We start from the raw sequence: 20,781 nt of genomic DNA on the forward strand, positions 1-20,781 counted from the left end.
TACTTTTTTTGAGTGTGCGAGAGTTTCTGGTAGTGTGTGAGAGACGAAACGTAATTTTTTTGAGTATGCGAGGCAACTTTTTTGGAGTATGCGAGACTTTTTGGTAGTGTGTGAGAGACAAAACGTAATTTTTGGAGTGTGCGAGAGTTTTTGGTAGTGTGTGAGAGACGAAACGTAATTTTTTTGAGTATGCGAGGCAACTTTTTTGGAGTATGCGAGACTTTTTGGTAGTGTGTGAGAGACAAAACGTAATTTTTTTGAGTATGCGAGGCAACTTTTTTGGAGTATGCGAGACTTTTTGGTAGTGTGTGAGAGACAAAACGTAATTTTTTTGAGTATGCGAGGCAACTTTTTTGGAGTATGCGAGACTTTTTGGTAGTGTGTGAGAGACAAAACGTAAATTTTGTCCTAAACGGCCCCTCATAGATAGGTTTATAGTTTATGCATTTAAAGCAGACAGCGCGTGAACTAACCACACAGCTGGCGCCTCTGCGCTTTGCCTCTGCGCTTTGCCTCGCGCGCTGCCGCTGCTTTACCTCAGCGCGAATCTCGCGCGCGCCTCCTTTCACTGAAACTGGACACAGGCTGACCTGTATGAATATTTACATCAACTCACTGTGAGGAATTATGATCCTTTGGAGAAACTCTGGGTAAGAGTTTAAAACCCGCAGCGTTAGCTCTGGTTGCGCAGCTCTATGTGAACCGCAGGAATAACTTGTAGCGAATTCAGAGGCGCGTTGTGGAGCGGTGAGAATGATTTATCTATATGTGGCGTTTACATCTCAACACGCTGCCCAGCGTGTGGCTCTGTGTCTGTCTTCCCTGTAAAGTTTATGTCTGTGGTCCCGGTTGGCCGGAGCGTTTGTGGATAGGCAGCGCTAACCTGATCATGCAGGTTCAGCCCGTTGAGGAGCTTTAACGCGCTCTCCTCGGAGTCACGCATCACGCTTTTATTTTATTATTATTTTTAGTATCATTTTTCCGGTTACACGATGCATCAAACCATATCAAATGCGTTGTAAACTTAGAGTTAATGCGCGCGACCGCACAGAGATCTGAGAAGCTCGTCCCATAAACTGGACCAACCAGAATAGTTTCTGTGACAATTAAAAACTCAACAGAAACGAAATGGAAGAGCTACTAAAGCCAAATCTCCCATTTGTTGCGCATCTCTGCACAGTGCAGCGGATTTACTCATTGTGCAGGGCCGGTCCAAGGCTGCATGAGGCCTTGCGCAGACTTTGACTTAGGGGCCCCTCTAGCTGCTAAAATCATCAGCACCTCTAACAGCTTCTGTGTTAGAGTTAGTGAAATATGGCAGAAGGGAGTAGTTTAATTGGCCAGCCTAAAAAGCAATAAGATATAATCGCAGTTTACTAATTTGTATTTGTAAATTCAAAGATTAAACTCACAGCATCAGATTGTTGCTATGATAACAAAACAATCTAACTATGAATATTGTTCTTTGAAGTTTTACAAAGTAAACTTGCCAGCTCCTTAAAATCTTCCATTTAAATGTTAAACAATTTAAAATCTTTTAATTTAATCTTTTTAATGAAATTGAATCAAGTTTAACAGCATTGATAATCTCAATAAATAAGTGTTACATTTGTTAAATTTGTTGTTTTTAGACTAGTTGCAGGTTTAAATAGCATTCCACTGGAGATCTTTTTCTGTAACATATAATTACACAGTAATAATTTGATATTTTCCGTCAACTTAACATCTTTAAATACAAAAACACGATAGACCGCCGGTGGACCGCCTCGACGCCCCCACCACTGGGCTTAGCAAGTTTTCTGGAGGAAACCCTGAACAGATATAAAAATCACAGTAACATGTACATAAGTCCAACTCTGATGAGAGAAGGATGTGTGAGAATTTCACAGGTGAACAATTTATGATCCAAGAAGAGAAGCTCAGTTACTGTCCATGAGTTTATGATGGGAAAGTGCACCCATCCACCTGCTCTGGAGCACAAAACTGGAGTGAAACTGAAAAGAAAAAAGAAAGAGTAAGCAAAACAAAGGCCAAAGTATCAACAGTTACCCTTCAAAAGCAAACAACCTCCACCTGCAGATTTAGAAAGTATAAAACTGAGGAGTGAACTGAGTGGAAATCAATGGAGGGGAAAAAAACTCATGTTTTGCTCAGAGCAAAACATGAGTCACTAAAGCGACAAAATATCCACAACAGCGAACAGATTGTTGAGCCAAATCTACTTGGTGAGGGTTAAAGTAACTTGTTTCGTTAAAAACATTAAGCACAGTTTTAGAAAAAAAGTTTAATAAGACTTGCTTTAAGTTTTAAATGTAAATGCTGCTTAAAATAATCAAGTAGCAAAAGGTTAAGACCTAAACTATTCATACCCCACATGAACCTGGATTTATGATGATTATCAACAAACACTGAGTTTTTATTTGAAAATTATTTAACAGAAAGGTCTTTAACAGCACTACAGCAAAGAAACTTCTTAAACTGTATTTCCTGGGAAGCTGTTTGATTGTTTCCACAAGAATTTTAATTATTATTTTTTTTAGGTTAGCTCAGAGTTACTGAGGTCTGGACTGAGACTTGGCAGCTCCAAAACATAAACATCACAGTTTCAGTCAGAAAAAGAAGCAGCTTATAAAAGTTAAAATTAATTTTAGCCAAAAACAGCAGGTGCTTGGAAACAAACAGGCTTTACCAAAAAACAGGCTGAAGAGAAAAGCAGAAGATACATTTTTACCTCATACATGCAGCCAGACATAATTACAGCTGGATACGATAAGTAGAAGCAGCACATTTAACAAATTATCACATGAGAGCATAAGTTTTAATCAGCACAAGTTTGACTAAAAGTTTGTTTAAATGTGTGAATAAAACATTTATTTGGATGTTTTCTTCCTGCTAAAACAAAGATGAGATAAAAAGACATTTAAAGATTAGATTAGACATTTACCATTAAGGATGTCAAGTCACTTACTACTACTAATAAACATATTACTTTTGCTGTATAAAGCTTGCAAATAATAAAGAAATACAAAATCAAATAATGCAACATATCACATGAAAACTCATTTATATACATTTTTATTTTTCATTTGTTACAAAAGGAAAGTAAAGCTTAAAAAAATTAAATATGAAAGCTGACATTCATATAGCTTACCTACAATAGCATCTAGTAGTGTGCAATAACAGCAAACCTGTCAAATTTTAAAACTGTATTTTTGATATTTTAAACCAAAAATGATAGTGTTTTAATCGAAACAAGGTTCAACAATCAAACCAAAGTCAGAGTAATGTTGCAGATCCAGATTTTGCTCCTTTATTTCTAGTCTGAGGAAATCGTGCAGCACTAAATATTTATTAGAAAGGTTTACTGGAGGTTGAAAAGAGAAGTTAACATTTCACCATGCAGGCCTAAACGTCTCTGTGTCCATTAAAATGTTCTACAGGAATACAAGCTGCTCTAAACCCGCTAAAGGTAGAATTATGGCTCATGAATGTGAATGCATACAATTCACGCCTGGTTGAGCATTAATATGGGTTATAAATATGTAAACACTGAGCTCTAAATGCTGCAATAAAACCCCAAAAAACATCTCAATCAACTTGATATCCAGACAAATTTTCTCTCAAAGCAGATCTGATGAAGTCGTTAAATTGTCGTTTTTTAGGCTGCTGATGGCAACCTGCAGAATGTCCTATAAATACATTAATATTCCTCCATAATTTCACTGCTGCTCGCTTGTCCAATTTCACTGTTTGGTCCTTTTGCTTCAAGTTTGGATTCACTGATAAGAAGTGATGCCCAAAATATTTACTGATTGATTAAAACTGATAATGAATGATGGATTTTCATTACATTTCGCTCCAAATCTATCAGCAGGATTGGGGAGCTCATGCAGAAAGTGAAATGAACTGAGATAACCTGCAGTCCTCGTAAACCATGCAGCATCTCAGCGTCTTTGTACGGAATTTACATAACCATAAAAATACTGTAAACAACACGCAGGCTCCGATTTGTTTACATCCTGATGCGGTTTCCAGGCGGTAGGTTTTACTGCTGATCTGCTTGCACAGCTAATGAATCTGGATGTCATTTAGCAATCAGAAAGCTTCACCTCAGCACTTTCCTATTCACTGCGAACAGCTTCTGCTGCAAGCCAAACCACAGAAAAGCTCTGTTATATTAACAGGCTTAAACAGCACCGTCAAACAAAATGATTCAACTCCCCAAGAAACATTTATAATCCTTTCAGAAACTTCTCTTTTTGGCTTGATATTGTAGAAATAAAAGATTTTTCATCATAATGTCTTTCTTTGAGAAACCTTTAAAAATAAGTTTAAAAACCTATAGGCTTTGGTAAATAAAAATCAACAGTAGTGAGTGATGTTGCAGCTGCATGACAAGGTGGTAAATTGTTCTCGTAGTTTTTGACCAAAAATATGAGGACCAAATTAGTAAAAGAGCAATAAAAATTATAATTCTTTTCTGATGGAATTTAAATCTTTATGCAGATCAATTTTTTAAAACAAAATTTTAAAATGACTTTTCTACCGTTTCTTCAACTGGTAAAATCTAACATCCGTTTTTTACGGTAATCTTTGTCCACTAATGAAGGCACACAGACACCACACAAAAAGTTTAACAAGACAATTTAAAAGGGAAGATAAAAACAGAGAAGAAAGTAACCCTGTCATGATAATTGTGCTTTTTTCTTTATTTTCCTTAAAATTGTATCATGTACTATGGGAAAGGGGGTTCTGTTTGTTTTTTTTTTCTTCTTTTTTTTTTAGTTTTATTGTTAAATTTTTCTTTTCTTTGTAGAAAAAAAGGGCTGAAACTGCTGGATTGTAATTTTGTAATTTTTCTTTTTGTGCAATGTTTCGTCAGTATTGTATTGAGTGCATTGATTAGTATGTGTATACAGTGAGATGTGTATTATATATATTTTTTGCCTTCCTTTGTCTCTAATAAATAAAATTATCATATACTCACTAATAATGTAAAATTTTTAATCATTGTAGATACAAAACATAAAAAATTGTTTTGCACAATTGGGTTATCATAAGACAGACCCACAGTTCCTGACTTTTGGGCTGAATGCGTTACGTTTGAGTGAAAGTAGGTCAATGTTTGTGGTTCGAGTTACTCCAAACCTAAGATGAATGGAAAAAAGTTATTAGATGTAAATTTACCTCATATTTTTTTGTTTGCCTGTAAAACATCTTGCTCTCTAAGATGTAAAAGTGTCCATTTGCATCAACCACCTATGAGGTCAGGGGTCAAACAAAATCCTTCGGAGGGTCAGGAATGGCCTCAGGGTTGCACTTTGAACAACCCTGATCAATGATTACATTAAAGCATATAGGCCAAATTAAAGATAATTTCAAAAGTAGTGAATAAAGAAAACCATTGAGTTTTTCCCGTAACTAAAAATCCTGTTACATAAAATAGACTTAAATCAAACTGAATAGGAAAACATCTCAGTATGCAGGAAGCCTGAGAGGACAAACCAAAAAGACATTTGCCTGTAAATTAATAGAATCAACGCTCCTCACCAATGAACAGCTGGCTGTTGAGCTGCAGGTGGACGTGTCCGTCAGCCGGCGCCTCCTGCGTCGCCACAGGCAGGTTGTCCAGTCGAAGCGACGCCTCCTTGATGTTTCGCTCGGCTCGGACTTGATGCCATCGGTTGTCATTCAACGGGACTGTCGACTCGACTTGAACTTCCAGTGGGCCGTTACCAACGTCGAAGGAGAAAACCACCCGAGCAGACGCTTGATAAAGAAAAAAACGGACAGAAATATCAGACAGAATCTGTTATTTGGTTCTACAGAACGTCTTACTGCTTGAAGAAGTTGAACATAATCAAAGCAATCATGATGAGAAGTCAAACATTTGACATGTCAGCTTCAAGTCTTACTCTAAAGAACAATCAGCCTTTTGTTTATTCAAACAGCAAATATCAATCTCAGTTAATGACAATTGGACTTCTGGGTTAAATCTCCATGATTCTGCTAAAAGAGGCAGATGGTTCTTTCCAAATACAGTTGGAATCAAGCCTCACTCATGTTTCCATATGGTTCCCTGTGCAGGTCTGAAATGAGCCAATGCAATGAACGGGGAATTGAGACAGGAGCTGCAACATCCAGTGTAGAAAGACAAACAAGCAGACAGGGACAGCGTTGGCCTCTCTGGAATGAAATTTAATTACTCTATCACAACAAAACAACAATAAAGCCAACATGGCTTCTAACTAAGCAGAGTGGGAACAGTCCTCAAAGGATAGCAAACAAAAGAAGACCAATTTGGGGCCATGAGCTGATTACATAAAAAATAAATAAATAAAAATACACGTCTCATTTTTCCAGCCTGCCGTAATATTTGCCATATACTGCCAAGTTTAGCAGATCTGTTGGGATAAAGGAAGAAAAATGAGCAGGTAGTGAAAACGAAACCAGCTTTTAAACTTTTTCCCTGTGGCATTTCACATTAATATGCATGACTTAATTTCTGAACTTATTTGTTTTGGTTTCATTACATGTGTCAAATAATTGGGTTATCAACACCTGGTGAAAAATTCATATCAACAGCATCTTCAGTATGGCAGCCATTTGTAAAGTAGTAAAACAGCAATAAATTGGTTTATTAGACCGAGTTCATTTCTCAAAGTCATTTTTTCACTTTATTATTCCTATTTTTATTAATCCAAACTAAATATTTAATTAAAAAGTCAGTTTAGAACACAATATTTAGCTTTCAAACTACATATTTAGTTCCTAACTAAATGTTTAAGTTGGAACTAAATTTATTTATTTTGAAAACTAAACATTTACTTCCAAATAAAAGATTAGGACTCAGTAATTATTTTGTAGTTTGTAAATATTTAGTTTTAACAAACATACAAATATATAATTTGAAGTAGTTTAAACTAAAACTACTTCAATATAAATAAATATTTATCTTAGAAATAAATATTTAGTTTGGAAGCTAAATATTTAGTTTCAAACTAAATGTTTAACTCTGAGTTAAATATTTTGAAAACTAAATATCGAGTTCCAAATTAAATATGTACTTGGGAAGTAAATGTCAAATTTTCAAAGTAAACGTTTAGCTTCCTAACTAAATGTTAAATTTGAAAGTTAAATCTTTAGTTTGTAACATAAATATTTATCTTGTGAATTAAATATTTAGTTTGGAACTCTGACATTTATGAAAATAGGAAAATATGACAGAAAAATGAACAGCTACATTTATTCTTCATGACAGGCTAATTAAACCAAATTAATGCTGTTTTTTTTTTACTGTGTAGTTTAGATAAACTTTTACTATGAGAATTGTGACGTATTCAAGACTCATTTAACCCGTTGTATGTCCATTAAAATAAGACGAAGAAACTCAGTTAAATAGAAGTGAGAATAGGAAAGTGGACTGGTAATAATGATTTTTAAAAAGTGCAGAAGAAAGATTATGCTGTCTAAATCTCAATCTCATCTTATTTGAATACTTAAAGTATAATTTAAGTGTTCGTAATGTGAAAAATTGCATTTTTCATCCATTAGACTTAAAGCAGAAGCTGAATCTAATCTGTGCTGCTGAGTTTTCCTCTGCAGTCAGATTTCAGGACCACGGCCAGCTCCCCAGCCATCCTGCCCAGTTCCAGCACCACGGACAGCTCCGCTCGGCTACAAGTCTTTATTTACTTCCTCCAGGGTGTCTGCTGCACTCTATTTGTTTCCCCTATCAAAAGGGAGGAGATTTAAGAGAGTGCAGAGGAAGCAGAGCGCCATCCCTCATGTTTTGCTGCTGGAAGTTGGGGATGTATTGCTTTGGGAGCACAGAACAAGATGACAAAAATACCCCGGCATCCAGCGGTAACTTCATTTAGAAATTTGTTCCTTGGCCCCAGCTACAATGTTACGGAGCAATCTGCTGGTGATGAAGAGGGAGGGGTTGGTATACAGAGGTGGAACAGCCAGACAGACAATGATTTCCCCTGAGAGGGATGTTAGGGGGTTGGTTTCCCTCAGCTGGATTTTTCTTCTTCTTCTGTTTGTCCTTTAAAGTCAACGACTTCCTCCAAAGTGGAACAAAAACATCTGCAAAATCTAACCCAAGCAACCCCCCCCCCATCCAAAAAAAAAAAAAAAAAACAACAGCCAAACCATAACTGAAAAAAAGAATCTGCCACACAAGCCTGTCGAAGTGACACACCTTTACCATAAACCTGAGACATTTTGCACTAAAACACATAAAAAAGGCTGTCAGGTAACACTGTACATCTTCTTATATGCTGACATTTGCAGTTGAATATACTTTTTATTCCCTGCTTGCTACTTTCCCACTTTGTCCTCTCCGTGAAATCCATCTTTGTCTACTTTTCTGGCAGTTTAACATTTCGTTTTATCTCATATTAACATGTCTAAAGCTACATTTAAATCGGTTACTATCTCTTTTGCAGCTTTTCCTTTTGTCTTTGGTGTATCAGTGGAATAATCAGTAATTAAAAATACTAATTGTTGTCACTATTAGTAGTGCAATTCTTAGAAGGTTGGTATTTATGTAGCTTATTATTAAACTCACAAGAACAAGATGGGATGAGATTTTAAAATTACTTTAAAAAAAACTTCAAAGATCAAATTTAGGCTGCCAAAAGTTATTCATCCTGCGTTTTTTACTTATTTCTGACACAAACTCAAACTCAAATCTTTCTTTTTCCAAATTCCTTGTATGTCTTCACATCTTTGTATATTGTTTTGACTAAGCATGGTCTGCAATACAACATTTACCATTTCGCAGCTGCTAATGATACCATACCTGCAGCCAACGGTCGTCATAGCGACACTTTCTGCCTCCTTCGACACCTGAACAACTTGCAATGCTATTTTTCATGTTTTATCTGTCACAGACTTTGGATTAAAATAAAATCTAATTTGTGAAATATTACATGAGCTTGACTTTTTCAGATGAGTAAAGCATGATATTTATTCAGATGTTAAACTTATAAATAAATTTCTTCACAGTTCGGTTCCACCACTGCTAAAATACTTAAAAAATTTACAGTTAGTAAATAATCAAAATGGTACTTGTGTTTTGAATAATTTTTATTTTATTCTTCTTTTTTACAGTTTTAATTAGAAAGGTTTACTGTAAATTGTACTACTTTTAGCTATGCATTGAAGTCTGTCATAAATCAAAAGTCATGTATTTTGTTTTGCATTTTAATTAAAATCTTTTTAGTCTCCTCCATCAACCTGCCAGGTGATTAGAGGTTAAATTTGGCTCTGGCATATTTTCAGAACGTATTCATGTTGATTAATATGTATTGTCCCCTTTATAAAAAACAAATAAATCAATCTAAAGTTATTGTTCCTACTGGAAACACAAAATGCTCCCAAACAAATGATTTAAGAGTCGTTTGGGCATCTTCAATTAGAACTTCAGAGTTTTATTCAGTTGTCTCAGCCTTCTGGTTTCTCTCCCAGCTGTAGTCAGTCTCTACTCTTACCTAAACTACGACTACTCTTACCCGTAAACTGTAACTTAGTGTACCTGAATCTGTCACCATGGTAACTCATGTTGCTTTGGAGCAGGTTAGGTTTCCAGATAAGAGATAAAAACAAAGAAAGTACTGCCTATTTTCATTCTTCAACCAATCAATGAAAAACGTAAAGAAAAAATGAAAAATGCTTCAGTGCACAACCGCGCTCCATCCTCCGCTACTTTTTTCCGTCTCACTGAGTCACATCGTTACATCTTATGTCTTCAGAAAACCTTTGTGAGAGAAATCTTAGCAATATTGATCCTTGCATAACTAAAACTGAAACTACTTCAAACTGCTACATGCTGTCTGTACATTTACCTTTTATTCTCAGATTGCTTGTGTAACTCTAAGAAAATGCTGTTTAATGTCACAAATTGACCAGAACATATTTCAATCAGGATATTTAATGAGCGCTCCGCCTTTTAGACTGGATCATTTTTATCTTAGTGGACCAAAAATGATGCAACACCATGCACAGATGGCAACATTAATAATGACAAAATGTTTGATTGATTAAATAATTTGTCTTTGGTGTTAAGAGGATTGATTTGCACATTCATTAGTTTTTTTTAATTATTATTTTGTCTTTTTTGACGAGCTTTTCGTTTCTCTCTTTGTGAGTCAGTAATCCTGGATTGATTTACTGAGTTGATAAACAGCTTCATAGCATCGTCTGATCCAGCCATCCATTGTCATGCCCACTCATCCTTGCAGGGTCGTGGGGGGCTGCTGCTCATCTCCAGCAGAGGGGCCACACATTGTAGAGTCCGAGAGCGCATTAGATCTCATTAGATCTCAAGGCCTCAGGAGAATATTTCTACCCAGAGCCAGACTCTGAAAGTGAGCAAAAAAGGTGAAGAATCCCTGAACCTCTTCTAGAGAGGCAACGCTACAGGCTAGTGAAGGCCAGATATGGAAAATATCTGCAAAGCTACAGCTTACATAAGCGATGTATTAATATGTTTAACTCTTTATATTTGTTCGTCCCTATATAAGGAGAAAAATGTGTTGCTATCTCAACAAAAACAGGATATTTTTGGATATTTTTTTGGATTTTGTGTGATGCAGAAACTTGACATATTTTTAGTGGAAATGCAGCTACTCTCCACTCTCCCCTCAGTAAAGAAGCTCACTGGTTTTCATTCTTCTTTGCTGGTTGATCCAGTTACTCCATGTCCTGTTCAGTACCACCTTTCTGAAGTATTTATTTCTCTGGTCCAGTCATTTATTCTTAATTCCTGTTGTTGTTTTATTGTTCTGCTCCAGCAACTGGTTTTTGATTTGTTTCAGTTCATCTAATTATTTATGGATTTTTGTCTCTTTCTGGATATTAAAGCTTCCATTATTATTGAAATAATGGTGTGTTCCCATCATGATTAATCACCATCCTGTGTAGTATTGTCAGAAAATATAAGAATCCTTTATTTATTTGTCCCTCAGTGAGGACATTTCTGTATATCAGCAGCAAAAGGACAGAAAGCAAACAGATGCACTGCCTCTCGCTCCTCGTTTTAAATGAGTACAAGTGTGCTGTGATGCAATGTGACAATTTAATTATAAGAAACGCAAAAAAAATCAGTTTATGAGATTAGGTGAGCTGGGTGAGTTTACAGCTACAAAAAAGAAAAGTTTGATTTACTAAATTATGTTTTGTATCTTCCTGCACCTCCTCTTAAAGCAGACTAGTTACTGTTTTTCGGAGTGTAAAACATTTTTTTTGAAGAAGGAGTTTCTAAATTTATATATGGACTCTAAGATTTTTCTTTCTTTCTTTCTTTTAATTTTAATAAATACACATTTTGCAAACATTGTACTTCAGATAAAACTCATAGGCTCAATCTTGTCAGCTTATGTGAGTTATAAAAACATTTTGGGATTTTTATCAATATATATAAGAATCAAGTATTTGAAAATTATGACGTCATAGTTCAGTTTTTATGGAACAACATGAAGCTCCTGGCCGAGGGACATATTTTACAGTCATATTCAAATTATAAATACTTACTGAAAAGTTCATCCATTTCAGCAACTCAGTTCACTAAGTGAAGCATATTATACAGATTAATTAACAGATTGATATTTTCAAGCCTTTACTTCTGTTAATTATGATAATTTTCTGCTTACAGCTAATAACACATTAAAATAAAACACATTTTAATACAGAATTTTGCACTTAATTAAAAGTAGGTTCAATGCCTACAAACAAAACTCATCTGAGTACATATTCTAATTTATTAAATATGACTGTATATCTTTAGTATACTGTAATTTACATTCATAAAATAATGTTTCTTTAGTGGATAAGACACCAAAACTGACTCCATCCCAGAAATTTGAAATGAATCCTTGGAAATCCAAGGATTTCCAAGGATGTGACTCTTAAATGCTTTTACTTACCAATTCCAACATGGTGCTAAATGATACACAGCTGTCATCTAAGATTAAAAAAGCTGTAATGTATAACTTTGGAGTTTTGACTTCAAGGTTCAGCCTGTAGTTATAGCATTTCATGCAGAAATTGCTCACTGATCGGTCGTTGTTTTGCTAAGGTGCCTGGCTTTAAATGAGTGGAAAAACTTTCAGCTTTAGAAGTTTAGAAAAATAAGGCTGTACGTAATGTGCCGCGTGACGTAAAGCTGTACAATCTTAAACAAACAGGCAAATTGAATTAAACTGCTTAGGCAATATTTGACATGAGAGAAAAACACTGAGATGGTTTCAAGCAAAACAACGTGGGACAAATTTACATGAAAATGTCAAAATTTGCACAAAAACTTAAAGATAGAAGCCTAAATAACCTATTTAGATAGATTGTCAGCAAAAAGAGTTGATTTGGGAGCTAGTTTCTTCTTTTCTTTTTTTTACCATCGCTCTTTCCATTGTTGTCCATCATCCTGAATTTGCTCATAAGGGACTTCATTCTGGTAAAGATTCAAACTAATCCTTTAATTTCATTCTGCCTGACTAATTTGTCCAAATTAGAATTACATAACACAATCATACTGGGTTAGAAAGTCTGGGATCTGTAATTAATTTGATTTAACAAATGTAAATTACATAATTGATTGATTTGGACCAGTTTTCAGTCGATCTAAATGAATCACTGTGCATAATGGCTTCTAAAAACAAAACAAAAAACTTATCTAAATTAGATAAAACATCTGACATCAGGTGCAATCACCCATAAACTACACAAGTTTCCCACAGTCGTGATGTAAATAATCTGTTGCACATTACTCAAGGGAAAATATTTAATGGAGGGTCAGAGGGGGGAACATCATGGAACATCTCTAAAATTAAAAACATGGGCTACGGTAATTATTAGCTTTGTTTTAATGGTTTTAATAATCCCCAATTTTCTGCTTGGGCTGTCAGAATACATTTTGGATGACAACAAACATTAAACACGTAAACAAAACATTTTATTCTTCTATGAAGAATAAAAAAAACAAAATTTTCCTGACATTTTAAAAGTACAAACATCAAAGTTCAGACTCATTATAAACACAAAGAAATATAACTAATTCTCTCCTGCATTCGTCTGATATTCAGTGTTTTATTCCAGCTTCTACTCACTGCTTAGTTCGATCCGGATGAAGTCCTTAATGCCAAGGTTTTCCAGGAATACTCCAGAGGAAGCAGTGGTCTTAAAAAGGAAGGAGATGTCTGCGCTCAGCTCACCGTGGAAGGTGGGGAAGTGGAGGTATGACGTCTCCTTGTCAAAAAATGCAGCGTTCCAGAAGTTCTCTGCGAGAAAGTGGGAAAAACAAATAAATTCACTGTCAAGATCTTCAGAATAAAACCAAAAAAAAACAAAACAGGAAGGCAAACAGGGCTGAGAGTGTTTTATAATTCTGATTGTTTAGGGAAAATGTGGCTTAAATTACAAAACAGTAAATGAAATCCATGCAATCTTACTCAGCATGTAATAAATCTAAAACTTTTAGATTTAAAATTTTTCATTACCATTTCGGCTGTTTGTCTAATTTTTAGATATATTTGTCAAAGATTTATAGTGAATGAATTCCTGTTATGTATAAAGTGTTTACATAGGAGGCAACTGGATTAATTGGGCTGTTTACGATGTTTCACCTCACATGCAAAAGGCTTCTTCAGTTCTTTTTGCATGTGAAGTGAAACCTCCTCAAGAAACAAGGAAAGAAGTGAAAATTCAAGATTTTGTTTTTATTTATTTTGCAGGGTTTTGTTTCTGTTTGGGTCTCAAAACCACCCAGTTGCTTTTTGGCAGTAATTTAATATTTTTTGGTGTCTGGAAAAAGAGTCGATTCAAAAACTCCCTGATTGTTGAGTCAGACTGCACCGTTACTTAGAAACCCCAGCAAAGCTCAGACCTTTTACAGCTGGTTTTACCGCTCTACAATGGCTGCTGGAAAAGGCAAATATTTTGTTGTTGACTTATCATCCAGAAACCACTTGCTGCATTCTTTTTCGTTGTATAGGAGGCTCTACTTCTGCTTTTCAAAGATGTACAATTGTATGACTGGACATATCTTTGCAGCTATTTTCATGTGAGAGTGTAAACGTTGATTTGGAGAGTGTGACCGGCAGCAGCTTATTTGGATTTGAAGTGAACTGCTAAAACTGCTCATTCTAAAAAAATTAAAAAAATAAAAAAATTAAAAAAAAAATTCAAAATAGGAAGGACAGACCAGACTAAAATCTGATTAAAAATGATTTTGTGCAACAAATATAATACACATGTTTTGTATAGACCATAGTCCTATCCTAACCTGTTTGAGGAAGCATAATAGATCTCATTTAAGCACTTGTAGATGTAAAATACAGCTCTTATGTTACTGTAAGAAATGAGAAAATTCAAAAATTAAATCGGTTAAAGGAAACAAACAATTATAGGCATAAATGCCTTTGCTTTTGGCTATAGTTGCGAATAAATAATAAGAAAAACAATTTACATTTAATTGGCTGTCCAGTTAAATGGACAGCCAGTCCATTTCTATATAAGAAATCTGATTTCTTATATAGAAATCAGATTTTTAAGACCCTTGCTAAAAACTATGTTTAAGATAAATAAGTTAGAGAGGTTTAAAGTTAAAAGGTTTAGGAAGCACTGATTTAGATAAACTTACTGTCTCCATAGCAACGGAGTGGTCCCACCCTGTACGCTGCCTCTGACCCCGGCCTCTGGAGGTCACCCACTACCAGAGATCTGACTGGGAGGCTTTCCTTATGGGTGACCAGGCCTGAGTCCTCAGTCCTGGAAAACAAAAACATAAAAAAGAGGAAAAATAAGCAGAAAAAATGGCAAAACTGCTCCTGGATTGATACCTTGCAGATTCACATGGATGTACAACACATTTAGCTACAGCATCATATGAGACAGAATCTAGATGCATCACTTCACTGCAAAAACACAAAATTTCATCATGAATTTTTGTCTAGTTTCTAGTATGAATATTTTAGTACTCTTGGAATAAGACATAACTTGTAAGTTTTCAGAAAGATGAGCTGTTTAAGTCAACAATTTTTGAATATGGTTACAAACAATACTAATTCCACTTGTAGATTTTATTCACTTAAAACAGGAAAATTGTGTTTTTGTCATAAATAAAATATGCAAATGGAGCTAGAACTTTTTTTTAAACTGTATTCAAGAATTATTGACTTACAATCAGCTTATACTTCTTGTTGAAAAGTTACTTTTAAGTTAGCTTCATGTGTACCAAGATATTTGCACTAGAAACAAAAATACTTGGTAATATTTTGTATTTTTGCAGTGTTGTTTCAAAATTAACTTTTACTCCCATCTTCATCTTTGTAATTGCTATCATTTTTGCAGAGTAAAAATTCAGGATTACAAAACTCAACAACCAGGACTGAAAGCAAAGATGCACAGAATGTTTTATGCCTGATAAAATATGGAGGCGCAGCAGTAGTAGCTCTTTTCTGTGACAAAACATTATAATGGAAGTCAGGATTTGCAGGTGGGTGTTGCTCTGTACTTACAACATGATCAAAGGTTAAAGCAGTTTTTTTGTTTTTGCCTTGTCAGTTTATTCCAGATGATTTGGTGTTTGCTAAACTACTGAAGTTGCAAATGCTGCGTTGCCAGTCACTCGTGTGAAGCGGAGTGAGGTGAAAGGTTCAGACGTGGCGAGAGGCTCGTTTATTTTCTGCGTGTAGATTTCGGCTGAGCGTTCGTATAACTTCATTCTGATTTTGACATGTTTTCTTCGCTGATCGTTAATCATTTCTGTGTGGCAAGCTGCACTGCAAGGCAGATGGGGTCAGAAAGAACTGCTGTTTTTAGTCTGTATCAGCAGTTGGGTGAAGAATATAACAAAGTAGTATCCATATTGTTTATTACTAGTTGAAAGATCAATGATGCTGATACAGCAGAGCTTTTCAAGTCACTCCACAGTATCTCAGAAGGATAAAGATCTGGCCTTTAACCTCGTTTTGCAAGTTTATATTTAAAACACAAAGATTTTGTTTTTGCACTACAAAAACAAAATCTTACCAAGTAGTTTCTGTCTAGTTTATAATGCAAATACCTGAGAAAACTTAAATTAAGACTAAACTAACTAATAAGTAACTTTTCACTTGCAGATTATTTTTCTCCCTCTGCTTGCATGGGTTCTCAAGTTAATAGACTATAATAAATTATCTTTACATAAGAGTGTGTGTGTGCATGCGTGCGTGCGTGCGTGCCTGCGTGCGTGCATGTGTTTTTGTCCTGTGTGTCTTTGTGTTGCTCTGTGATGGACTGGCGATCTGTCCAGGATGTTCCCCGCCTCTCGAATGATGGCTGCTGGAGATAGGCACCATTAACTCCCCTACAACCTTGCAAGGATAAGCTGGTGTAGATAGATGGCTGGAAGGATGGATGTCCAAATATGATTGGAAAACCACATGACAGACTGTACATGTCTATAACAGTCAGTACCACTCCAATCTGTCTGCGTCACAGTTGCAGTAGTGTTGTGGATCCAGGCAGTCGCCCTGCAGGCCGCAGCCACACTGCTGGCTGCCTGGATGAGCTCCTCCCCAGTAAGTCTGCTCATGGCCGGGGGCGCGGCCGCCAAGCCACCAGCTGAACGGAGACCCCTCTGAAACACACACACACACACACACACGCACACACACACACACACACACACACACACACACAACGGCTGCATGAAAACTTTAACGGAAATAATCTCTTTATCAATGTGATTGTGGATGAGTTTATTCCAAATGTCCACGTGGACTTCAGGTTACTTTACACATAATTATAATTAACCAACATAGAAATCAAATATCAAACACCTGCTGAAGCTTATTCTTAGTTTAGATGTAAATTATATATAGGGGTCTTTTGTTGACTAATTATAACTCATATCATTAAAGAAAATCGACTTGTTGAAATAACCTAGACTTGCTTTAAAACTCCCCACTAATAATTTGATTTTAATATCAAGTCTAACAGAAATTGAAACCTGTAAACAAGCTGTATCACAACAAACAGGACAGAAAATTAAGATTCAATTAAAAGAACAGCGTATTGAAAGAATGTAGACCAAGGACTTCCTCCAGAATAACATATTTCTCTTAACTGCACAAAACAAAAACGTTGCTTCTTGAGCAAAATAACCGCAATCTAATTAAACCTAAAACTTTAATACTCCAGATGAAAATTCTTAAGTTTTTTTCCTTCTGTAAGTACATCTGTCTCCCTACTTGAAGTGAACAATAGAGAGATATTCCAGCTACATTAACCAGTTTTATATTATATTACCACTTTTACATGTTCTGCCTTGAAATAATAATAAAGAAACACAAGAGCATCTCTACCTGGGGTGTTGAGAAGGCGGGACTTCCTGCAGTGGTAGGAGAGTTCCTGTTCACAGTGCTCTGATTGGCTGATGGAGCCCAAAAGCTGCTCCTCTTCAGATGAGTAGCTGAAGTGGAGCGATTGTTGGTCCACACCAGAAGCCGGTCGCAGTCTGGTCAGCTCAGTGTTGTTGTGCTGGATAATCATCCATGTGTCGCTCTCTGTAAACATAAAAACATGTTGATATAATTATTACATCCTAATTTTTTCAACAGAGAAAGCAAATGAGTGTAAATAATCCAGTGAAATTCATCTTTACATCCTGCTTCAACCTTATTTTTTAATCCTTTTAACCAGATCAATTCACTCCACACTGCAAATACACAACATCTTACTATTTTTGGTTTAGTTTATAGTTCACATATCTTGTACACTTGACATAAGACAAAATTAATTCACAAATAACTTTTCAGCAAGATATAGGAGCTTGTTTTGAGTTAATAATTCCTTAATGTTGATGAAAAAGTGCCATTTATTTTGATCTGTAATATGAGAAAATATCCTTTTCTACTGGGAAATTGTTTCACTTGTAATAAATACTTTTAAATAATATTAAAGAATTACTGACCTAAAACAAAAGCTGAAAAGTTACTTGTAAGTTAGTTTAGTCTCATTTCACTAGAAACATGACCAAAATACTTGGTAAGATTTTGTGTTTCTGAATCAGCAAATCATTATGTAAGCTTGTTAAAATTAACCAAACAAGCAGATAAGAGTTGAGTGGAAACACTTGCTGCTGTCAGAAATGAATCTACAGCAGAAGAAAGGTCACACATGCTGAACTTTCTCTTTGATCTGAAATGTACTGGACTAAATTAGGTTCTAGATTATTGTATATCTTGCTAAGTGCTTTAAGATTGTGAGCTGTTGTACAAAACAAACATATTATTAAACCTAACTGAACTGACCTATAGATGTAAATTATAGTGTGTGGAATAAAACAGAAAAACACAAAACTCTTTCCATGTGGGATCATCATAGAAAATATGGATAAACCCACTTGTTTATGTACGCTGGCTGGGTGGTTCTTCTTTTCTTTTGTTTGTTTGGAACAGAATCACACATTTTTTTTGTATGTTTCTCTTTCTTTTTAAGAGTAAAATAAATCCAGATGTTCCGTTTTTTTTTTTTTTTTTTTTTTGTTTGTTTTATCGAAGCATAAAACCTGTTAAAGACGAGACAGATTTTATCTCTAACATAAGAGTCTTTGCCCTCAGTCAGGTTGATATACATGATTGTGATCAATTCCCTGCAGACATATAAGCTACAACAATTTGAGTTTCACCAAAACTGCTGTATGTTATGAAACAAGTGTCCTATCACTGTTTATATCATAATGTAAGCAGGTAAGAGGCTGGTAGGGTGGATGACTGAATGATGTTATAATGGAGATTTTAAAAAAAGCACAAGAAACATCAATGCTATCATAATAAAGATTATCGTGCACCAGGGGAGAGGAATCATTTCAGGCAGGTAGGTAGAAAATAAAGTGAATCAGACTGAGATGAGTGAAGAATCATCATTTGCAATTATGCAAATTCCAAGCATTCAAAACAAAGTTATGACTTAATAGAGAGTTGCGGTGTGTGTATGTGTGTGTGCGTGCATGTGTGTGCGATACCTGTCATGTTGCAGTAGACCAGCTGTGGCTTGATGGGTCCGCTGCCGTCCACGTCGATGTAAAAATATCCCGATGTGTTGCCGCTGTGTTTGTACGCTTCACAGGACTGCTCATACACAGCTGGGAGGAAAAATAATGAGAACATCGTCAGGAAGTCGCCTACAGGAGCAGAGACAGGGATGAAGACCAAACACTGCTGGAAAAGATCATGATTGCTGCTTCACATGGAAACACACTGGACAAAAAATGTCTCCGACTAGAGTTTGCAAATAACCTCCTTTCGGGTAATTGTTACATCGAAGATTAACTGTCAGCAGGCAACAAGTTGTTTAACTCCAACTGACTTCTTTAAAAAAAACATGCAGACAGACACATCCCAGGGACCTAAAAAGATGTTTATTTAAAATGGGTCAAAATATCTAAAGAAATTACAGAAGCTACTACAATTTGATTTAAAGTTGTGCAACGAGTTATTAAAAACTGGTAGGAAAGCGAGGAAGATACGTGACCGGAAAGAAATCATAAATGATGGGCAATCACTTAAACTTTTTGTGCAGTGCAAAAACACAAAATCCTACCAAGAAGTTTTAGTCTAATTTCTAGTGCAAACATCTTAGTACACTTGAAAAAAATAATAATTTATAGCTTTTCAGCAAGATTTAGGAGCTTGTTTAGCTGAATAATTCATTAATATTGATGAAAAAGTACTATTTTTCATCAATATATTAAATTATTATTTCAAATATTTGTTAATCTGCCAATGTAACTAGAACTGTTTTGTAAATATTAATGAATTATTCACTTAAACTCCTACATCTTGCTGAAAGGTTACTTGAAACTTACATTTATCTTGTTTCAAGTGTACTAAGATAATTGCACTAGAAACTAAGATTTTTGTTTTTGTAGTGCAAAATTTATACAGTTAAACTTATTGAAACTTAGAGTGCAATATTTTAGAAATGATACAAAGCGAATGCAATATTTTAGCCAAACAACAACCAAAACAGATTTGTAAAAACAGAAAGCGAATAATTAAAAGGAACCGAGAATTAAAAAAGAAAAAGTCAGATAAAGTCAGCCTAAAAACACATGTAAGCTTAAAAATAAACTTTTCCTATCTATGCTCGTATCTCTCTGACTCACAGCTGTGGCAGGTGGCGCCGCTGTAGCCGCTGTCGGAGCAGTTACAGTGGAAGACGGTCCAGGTCTGACTGCAGAGGCCGCCATGTTCACAGCGACTCGGAGAGCACCTAAAACACAAATACGGGAATATTCTTCAAGATTTTAACATTTCTTTAGTCTGCTGATGCCTGTAATTAGTCTGTGGGATTTATCAGATGTTTGCCCACTCAAAATTGATTTATTTCTCAAAACCGCGATGGAACACTTTTTTTTTTGCCTCACGTGATCAACAACCGGATGTTGACACCGGTAAAAAACCACGAAGAAGAAGACGACAGGAAGTAATTGGAGGATGTTTTGTTTGTTTGTTTTAATGATTTATTGCGTGAATAAACTTATTCGATTATTGAATATGGAAATATCTTTTAATAAGGAACTGAAATATGAATATGTGGTTGCTTCATAGTAATGAAGGAAAAGGAAATATATTCCGCTTTCTGAAAAATGCTGGTCTCATTAGGAGAAATCAACGAAAGGCAATGAATAACAAAAGCCAAGAGATGGCAGTAGTGCAACATTAATGGGTGCAAGCTGCCGTTAAAATCTAAAGAAGAAACAGTCACGTGATTTTAAAGAAAACGCCGCTT

At 35.5% G+C, this 20,781-nt stretch overlaps 1 protein-coding gene across 1 annotated transcript in view; it reads right to left on the bottom strand.

The window, feature by feature from the left end:
* LOC106906405 (contactin-associated protein-like 4) overlaps positions 1-20,781 on the bottom strand; it is a 72,307-nt gene that overhangs the window by 23,170 nt on the left and 28,356 nt on the right. Inside the window, exons 11-17 of the mRNA XM_088014783.1 lie at positions 20,156-20,262; positions 19,013-19,132; positions 17,352-17,552; positions 16,462-16,624; positions 14,645-14,772; positions 13,113-13,283; positions 5,551-5,769 (exon numbers count right to left, since the gene is read on the bottom strand). Coding sequence (XP_087870909.1) covers positions 5,551-5,769; positions 13,113-13,283; positions 14,645-14,772; positions 16,462-16,624; positions 17,352-17,552; positions 19,013-19,132; positions 20,156-20,262 — 1,109 coding nt within the window. The remainder of the gene's footprint in view (positions 1-5,550; positions 5,770-13,112; positions 13,284-14,644; positions 14,773-16,461; positions 16,625-17,351; positions 17,553-19,012; positions 19,133-20,155; positions 20,263-20,781) is intronic.

The sequence above is a fragment of the Poecilia mexicana genome, unplaced genomic scaffold (assembly GCF_051168715.1).
Source record: "Poecilia mexicana isolate PSO_F unplaced genomic scaffold, ASM5116871v1 scaffold_17, whole genome shotgun sequence".
NCBI classification, from domain to species: Eukaryota; Metazoa; Chordata; class Actinopteri; order Cyprinodontiformes; family Poeciliidae; genus Poecilia; species Poecilia mexicana.